The following is an 8,739-nucleotide window of genomic DNA, read 5'->3' as shown; positions in this document are numbered from 1 at the left end:
AAAAAAAAAAAAAAAAACAGCCAAGATTCTAAAGATAACTGTGTTAATTTGAGTTAAATCAGTCTCTTGGAGAGAATCTACATTGATGCCTTTTAAGGCAGCCATAGTTACTGTCCCTAAATTCAGAGGAAGAATACTTTTGTTACCAGGGAGACAATTAAGCATCCCTATTTTTAGTTATTTAGTTGTACATGCACCTGGGTATTTTTTTCTTTGAGTTGAAAAAAAATGTCTGTTAAGAATAAATGACCCTAACGGTTTTTGTGAGGAGTGGGAAGAGGAAGCTTGTTCACAAATTTTAGAATATATTTGTTAATTATTAAAATTTCAGTTGTTCAAAAGAATTTTTTTAATGGTGTTCTCATTTTCTGGAATCAAAATCCTTGGAAATGGATAGTGATGGACCACTGAAAATAGAACCTATTCAAGTTTGCTGAGATGTGGAAATGTTCATTCTTTTTTCATTTCTATTTGCATTTGAGTCTATTTGAAAGAATGTGAAATGCCATCAAGTTGGTTCTGACTCATAATGACCCAGTATAGGTTTTCTGAGAAGCAGCTGGTGGCTTTGAATCTCTGACTTTTCAGTTAGCAGTCCAGTGCTTATCCTATAACGCCACATTAAGACTGAAAGAATGGGAGCTTATTAAGTCTCTGAATGGAATCTTAAGAGAAAACAAACTTAGAAACTAAATACCCAGAAAAGTAAGAATTCCTAAGAACTTTTCCTAAAGACTTCTTTGTGTTGTTGGTGGGTGGGTGATGCTCTGATTATTTCCTGTACCAGCTCAGATTTATTACTGAGATGTATTAAGGAGATGTAGTAGGAGTCCTGGTATGGTGCTGTAGGATAAGAACTGGACTACAAGGTCGGTTTGAACCACAAGGTTGGTGGTTCAAACCCACCAAATGCTCCTCAGAAACCCTATACAGGTTCACTATGAGCAGAACCGACTCAACAGCACTTAACAACAACAACACAGTATTTGCAGGTCAGCAATATAGGAACAATGACTTGGGCTTAAAGTCTCTCATTAGGTTGTATCCAAGGTATCAGTGGGGGTTGTGGTCTCTGACGATTGAACTAGGGTGGGAGAACTCACTCCATGATCACCCATGAAACCTTTGGCGGAAAGCTAGTTTCCTGACATTAGGTTGCTCACAACATGCTGTCCCAAGAGCAAGTGGTAAGAGAAAAGATAAAAGCTGCTGTCACTTACAACTTAGTTCATGAAAGGACATATATCACTTTTGGTTGATCCCATTGGTCAACACAGATCTACTGTGGGGAGGGGACAGAACAAAGGTGTGAATACCTGAAATGGGATCACTGAGACCACCATCTTGAAGACTGGCTTCCACAGCCTGATTTTAAATCAATCAAGGAATGGCACAGTTTTAACTGGATCTTTTATTGCCCATTAAGGTCATGGCAAAACTTATTTTATGCAGAACAGGTAGTTGTCATTTCTTAGTTGCTCTGCTCTTTCTCTTCTATGTTGAGTACGGTATCCACGGTTATGCCTATGTCCTCCAGTGTCCAACTTCCCAACACTTCCAGGGGCCTTCTGGGAAAGGAATTAGAAAGGCTATACAGGGATGTGTGGTAACCAATTTTCATCATCCAGTCAAGTAAGACCTAAAAGATAAAAACATCAGTCATTATCAAATACTTGTACTTACTTGTGTTCCTCTTGTTCTCTATGATCTCTTAACTATTCTATCACGAGATCATGCGTTAGAAGTAATGAAAGCTTTCACAATTTTCTAAGAAACTCCCTTTAATATCTTTTGTTCAGAGGAAGCCCAAGGACATCTGACACCTGCAGATTGCAGAAGCATTTAGTACACTGAAATGACCCACCCACAAAGGAAATGGAATGATTATTCAGTAAATAAGTTAAGAATTTAAAAAGTTAGCATTTGGGAAAAATAATTTAAATAAAAATCTAATTCAGTAGTCCACATCAAAATCTCGATCAAAAAGATATGTCCAGAGCCCCTAGAAATTATATAGACCATCCCTATAATTTTGAAACAGATCCTGTCATGATGATTACTATCATACTGCTCAAAGTTTCTATGTATTGTTGTCTACAAACAACATTTGCCTCAAACAAATTTCGTTTTAAAAGATGGTTCATTGGTTTAGGAGATAAGGTGGGATGGCAGTGTCCCAGGGGAAGATACAGTACCAAACAGAGGCTATCCCTGACTTCTCCTGCCATCATCTACTCGCCATCAGCAAAGAACCTATGTTCTCTGTAATAAACGTACAACTGTGTCATATTTCTTAAGCTTCGTAATTCCTTCATATATTGGTATAACATAACTAATCCTACATACACAAATACTTCTTTCTGCTTTTTGAATATTTATCTTATTTGTATAGAACAAAGTCTCATACATGAAATTACTGGGTCAAAAGATATAAACATTTAAAATACATACTTCTAAATTCTCCACAGGTTTGAACTATAATAAGATCGGCAGTTCAAGCTCATCAACCACTACCTGGAGTGGCTATACAGGGTCGCTATGAGTTGGAACTGATTTAACAGCACTTAACAACAACAATTCTAAGTGAGGCCAAATTTTTTGTGACATTTTTATTACTTATTTTTCTTGTTTGAAGGAGCTCTGGTAGTGTAGTGGTTACGAATCGGGCTGTGAACCGCAAGGTCAGCAGTTCGAAACTACCAGCTGTTCCGTGGGAGACAGATGAGGCTTTCTGCTCCCGTAAAGATTTACAGCCTTGGAAACCCTGTGCAGGGTCGCTATGAGTCGGAACCGACTCCACGGCACATAACAACAACAACAACAACAATTCTAAGTGAGGCCAAATTTTTTGGCACATTTTTATTACTTATTTTTCTTGTTTGAAAAGCCTTACTCATGGTTTTTTCCTGCTACATTACAAAAGTACTTGCCTTTTACTTGATTTGTGTATATGCCTCATAAAAATTTGCTCTATCAGTAATACACAGATGGTACAAACATTTTTTCCAAGTTCCATTTTAACTTTATGGTTTATTCTCTTTATTTTTTCATCATTCAACAGTACTTGCTTCTATTCCTTCTGTTTTTTGTTTTCTTTGGGGGGATATACACAAAAATACTCAGGAATATATAATAATTTAAATGACCAAAGGACACATTCTACAATCCTGCCTCTTGGCCGCCAGCACTCAGTCTTTCTCTTTCCATGAGTCTAGAGTCCTCAGTTGCTTTATCTCTCCATGTCCTCATCTCTGCCTCCATCTCTGGTGTCGCTGCTTCTCTGGATAGGGTCCCATATTCAGCTTGTGCTCTTTTCCCTTGATGGTCCTATGGTCCTCTGTTCCTACACTGTAAGATTAACTACTCCCCACTTTTTGTTACAAAACGTCTACCTTTACAATTGTGACAGTTGCAATTAGTCTTAACAATTACTACTGAATCATAAGAATCTTATCCCCATCTCTTTTCACCAGACCCGTCTAGACAAGATGAAAACTATTCAGTGGGAATTCTACCTTCCCCTAGAAAAATTTCATTATTTTTTTTTAATTCAGTTTTTCCTTGAGCTTTCTGAAGCCGCCTCATGTTTCAATGCACTCATAAACTGAAATACACCCTAGTATCATTAATTAATTTTAGTGTCAGACCACAGATGACGTTTTAATTTCTCTTCTTTTCTGTTTTCTACACTGTTCCCAAAGAAAATAGTATTGATTTTATGATAGAGTCTATTTGGACAAAAGGAAATAAGCTCTTTAGCTCCATAAGGATTTGAAAGCATTATTAGATACCAAGTCACAAAAATTGAAGAAAACAAAAATGGAAGAAAAACAAAAAAGAAACTAGGAAAAGGAAAAGTGATGAAAATTTTAATGCAATCTATAACGTAGTTCAAAGACCAGACATGCCTAGTCACCCAAATTTCTGTAGCATATAGTACATATGTGCTCCTGGACCATCATCAAATTAACTATCAGGCTCTACACTGCATGTGAATAAGCAATCAAATTTACCAATAAAATATTTCAGAAACTATTCATCTCCTCACCTGTGAACTGCAAGATTTAAAAAACCTTCTCTTCAGGACACGTCCACTTAGACACCGAAGAGCGACAGTAACAACCTAGGGAATAAAAATACTCACATGAGAATTTAAATTCATTAGTCTTTGCAATTCAAGTTACTACTACTATTTCAACACCAAGCCTACTGCTGTCATGTCAGTTCCAACTCACAGCAAGCCCGCGTGTGTCCGAGGAGAACTGTGCTCCCTGGGCTTTCTAATGGCTGTAACCTTTCAGAAGCAAACCACCAGGCCCGTCTTCCATGGCCCCCCAGGAGAGTTTGAACCGTCAACCATTTAGCTAGTAGTTAAGCATTAACCTTTTGTTCCACCCAGGGGCAACTCCTACTCCTGTTAAACATCTATAATTATAAAAGATCACATGACGTTTTGTAACAATTTTAGCTCTTAGACCCATATGAAGGTCTAGATATATTTCACTCTAAACAAGGAAGTCATTCTTTAAAAAGTCCAAAAATAAACATTTCTGTAATTGTTATGGAAATTAGTTATAGAGTCTCCGAACAAGGACATCATAGACTAAATGCTTCTTTCTTCCTAGCTAATACCCAGAATGAAGCTGGGCTTCTGGCATGGCCTACTAAACCAAGAAGATCCAGTGTGACACCTCAGATTCTAGACAAGAAAAACACTAGCGTTAGGAAACGAAATGTTTCGCCATCCAGTCTCTTAGTGTAGGCTGTACACCATTCCCACATAGAAGAGACTAGTCCAGATTTGTCTCCAGACGCTGAGAGTTCTAAGAGTCCCCTCTCCTTGAAGCAGCACGTACTTTATCTACCTTACAGACTGAATTTCTTTATAAGTTCTTACTTTGCTAAAAAAAATTAAACAACTAAAGAACAACAATTTTAAAAAACCCACTATAATGACTCATAGTGATCAATATAGGATTTCCAAGGCTATAAATCTTAATGGGAACATAAGGCTTCATCTTTCTCCAGTGAAGCAGCTGGTGGGTTTGAACTGTCAGTCCAGTACTTTTACAAGAGTTTGAAGACTACTAGTCTATTAAAGAACATTATAAGAAGAAAAGGTGGATTCGTTCTTTATCCTGATGATCATTATTTGCCTCCTAGAAAATCCTTTCTTATGGCTAACATTATCATTAATTGTCCTGGGACCTAGATAGGCATCATATTGTATAGAAGTGGGAGTTTGAGAGCAGCACCCCATCTCAGAAAAAATGATGCTAGGGAATATTTCACGCCATTAAGGTATATGTTGTTGTTGTTGTTAAGTGCCGTGGAGTCGGTTCCGACTCATAGCGACCCTGCACAGGGTTTCCGAGGCTGTAAATCTTTACGGGAACAGAACGTCTCATCTTTCTCCCACGGAACAGCTGGTAGTTTCAAACTGCTGACCTTACAGTTCACAGCCCGATTCGTAACCACTATGCTAATATGTTATTTAGAAATTTGGCTTTACTGCTATTCTACTAAAGAAAAATTTTATACTAAATCACATGATAACTATATCACAGATTAAAAGCCAATTTTACTTATTTTTGGAAACTACAATTTTATAGTAAGGCTTTATTCAAACTTTAATGGTCTGATAGGAAGAGAATTAAAATCAATTGCCTTAATTTCTTTAAAAATGAGGATTGAATTATAGTGAATTAATATTTTTCATTATGATTTCATAAATACTTGAAAGGAATAAGGCTGATTGTTTGAAATGCAACAACTGTTTTCATATTACAATGAACTGTAATGGTTGTGCAGCTTCTTCTAATATTACTGATAGTATAGTGGACCAACATATGCATAGATAAAAGGCATGGGCCACAGTTCAAACCCACCAAACTCACTGCTATCAAGCCAAGTGCAACTCACAGGGACTCTGTTGTAAGATGGAGTATAACTACCCCATAGGGAATCCAAGGCCATCAGTCTTTATGGGAACAGACTGTCACGTCTTTCTCCCCAAGAACAGCTAGTGGATTCCAACTGCTGAACTTTAAGCAGCTGGGCACTTACCCAGAGTGCCCTCCAGGGTTCTTCCATAAGCCACATGGGATAGTAAATCAGTGTCCCAAACACAAGCTGCTAACTGAAATAAGACTGCATATAATTATGAAAATAGCTACTGTAGTATACAGTTCCTGTTGTTATTGTTAAGTGTCGTTGAGTCGGTTCCAACCCATAGCGACTCTGTATAGGATTTCCAAGGAACAACTGGTGAGCTTGAACTACCGACCTTGCTGTTCAAACTGAATTTGCAGCCCAGCACATTAACCCACAGCGTCACACCAGAAATCTGCAGTATATGGTAGTTTTCATTATGTAAGGGGGTTTTAAAAATGGAATCAAAAGATAATAGAATTTTTTCAAGAACTTTTTTGAAGTCCCCTCATATTCCATGGCCTGTTTGTGTATTTTTTGTATCCATTCTTCTGTTGATAGATATTTCAGTTGTTTCTACCTTTTAACTATGATGAATAGTGCTGCAGAAAGTTCACACAGTGAACTTAGTGCCCCTGTGTGGATCTCCTTCCTTCACTGCTTTCAAGTCTCTCTGGCATACAAGAGTGGAACAGGTGGGTCATATAGTATTTCTATGTTCAACCCTTTGAGGAACGGTCATAGTGTTTTCCACAAGGCCTGTACCACTTTACATTTCCACCAGCAGTGGATGAATGGCTGTTTTACTTTTAAATTGAAAATGTAATAACCACAGAATTAGAGAGAATTTAAAAACAAATTTTATAGATCATCATACAAGGGGGCTTCAAAAAGTTTGTAGAAAAATTTCATTATCTTCTAATTCCATTTTCCATGACATTTTGAAGCCCCCTTGTGTATACAATCTGAAACTCTTCTTTCATGTGGCTTCATACACTTTAATGAGTGTAATACAAAATAATCTCATCAAGTAATGGGAAAAAGTAGAGAGGAAATAAAACAGAATATTGAAACAAAAGAAATCAAACCCACTGCCATCAAGTCATAGTGACCCTATAGAACAGTATAGAACTGCCCCATAGGGTTTTGAAGACTGTAATTTTTACAAAATCAGGCTGCCATTTCTTTCTCCCAAGCTGGTGGGTCAAACTCCTAATCTTTTTGTTAACAGCTGAGTGCTTAACCACTGCACCACCAGGGAGCCACTGGAATAACTATATTATAAAGAGTGAAGCTGTATCAACTGTCAATGAGAGTCTGCAGTGATATCGTTTTAACATTTTCGAAGTCATAAACCTAAGAATCTGAAGAAAACCATTGCCTTTGTCCCTAGAAAAATATGTGTAAGTTTCTTCAGTCCCACTACTGCTGCCAAGTAGCAACAAAAAGGTACTACAATTTCAAGGGATTCTCCGACATCCTGAGATCTGTCATCCGTGGGCCCTGGGTAACTAACTAATATTCTGCAGAAATAATCTCATGTGCCTCAAAGCCAGGGGAAGTTCATAAAGAGTATATTCCCTGTCAAACCGGAGCTATATTTAATGATTCCTGCACTAGAAAATGATTGTCATGGATACCAGAGCTCAATGAGATACAAGGATGTAGAAGAGTTAGGACAGATATAACAGACAGTAATTTGTAACACACAGCAAGGAATTAATTGAAAGTCTTCAAAAAACAACTGTTTGATGATGCATGGAGGGAACTGTAAACCATGGCAATGAAACGATATACGATAGGATGAATGCAAAACTAATGTTTTCCCATGTAAACTATCATATAATTCACAATAAAACATTGGGGGGAAAAAAAACTCTGCTTCTTCTGGGGATTCAGTATCTGAATTGCACTTTTCATAGTCCTATTTTTATTCGGGGTTTTCTCAAGTTTCCAAATTACCGAAAAATTAAATGTTGTGTATGTGTGGACAAAATGAGATCCTCTCAATTGTTTTATGGCTATATGAAAAATGGTTTTCAAAGAGAGTGCAATCGTTGAATGCCAAGAATGCTTCTACATTCATTACCTAACTGACTTACGTGTTTCCGTCACTAGTGGCCTGCTGTAAGCCCATGGGCATGGCAGGAAGGCAGCCCAGATTAAGTGGCTATGAAGAAGGCAGCTCAGTGCAGGGAGTTTGTTCAGCCCCACCACAGCATCCAAGCAGCAACCATCTTAAAACATCTACAACATAGCTGCATTCTTTATTTACTCTTTTACGCAGGGAAAATTACTATTTGAAATCATCGGTTGGTCTTGATTCTGTGTAAGTAACTTGTTTGCTGACTGAGTTTTGGAAAAGCCCATGTACCTGATGCTGTTGGAGGTTCTAAAAGCCAGACTTAGAGACAGCAGCCTCCAAAATAGGACTCAAACTGAGGAGGTTCAAAGATTTAAAACAAGACCTAACTTTAGTGGAGTCACTTCAGCACTTAGGCCATCTTTGATTTTTAAATTCAATTTTTGTTTTTCTTGTTAGCTGCCATCAAGTCAATTCCACCTCATGACAACCCCATGTGTGTGAACCAGAACTGCTCCAGGGGGGTTTCCAGGTGACCTTTCAGAAGCAGATGGCCAGGCCTATCTTGAGACGCATCTCTGAATGGGTTCACACTGCCAACTGTCAGCTAGTACTCAAGCATTTACAGTTTGACCACTCGGTGACTCCAAACCCAACTATGTTGTTGTTGTTGTTATGTGCCATCAAGTTGGTTCTGGCCCACAGCGACCCTATATAGGGTTTCT

At 37.9% G+C, this 8,739-nt stretch overlaps 1 protein-coding gene across 1 annotated transcript in view; it reads right to left on the bottom strand.

Annotated features, from left to right (window-relative positions):
• Positions 1-1,471: 1,471 nt before the first annotated feature.
• UBXN8 (UBX domain protein 8) overlaps positions 1,472-8,739 on the bottom strand; it is a 36,570-nt gene continuing 29,302 nt past the window's right edge. Inside the window, exons 8-9 of the mRNA XM_006834523.1 lie at positions 4,049-4,123; positions 1,472-1,639 (exon numbers count right to left, since the gene is read on the bottom strand). Coding sequence (XP_006834586.1) covers positions 1,472-1,639; positions 4,049-4,123 — 243 coding nt within the window. The remainder of the gene's footprint in view (positions 1,640-4,048; positions 4,124-8,739) is intronic.

This window comes from Chrysochloris asiatica, unplaced genomic scaffold (genome assembly GCF_000296735.1).
Source record: "Chrysochloris asiatica unplaced genomic scaffold, ChrAsi1.0 scaffold00011, whole genome shotgun sequence".
Lineage (NCBI taxonomy): Eukaryota > Metazoa > Chordata > Mammalia > Afrosoricida > Chrysochloridae > Chrysochloris > Chrysochloris asiatica.
Note: the sequence above shows the minus strand (reverse complement) of the source record. Positions and strands in the feature narration are given on the sequence as shown.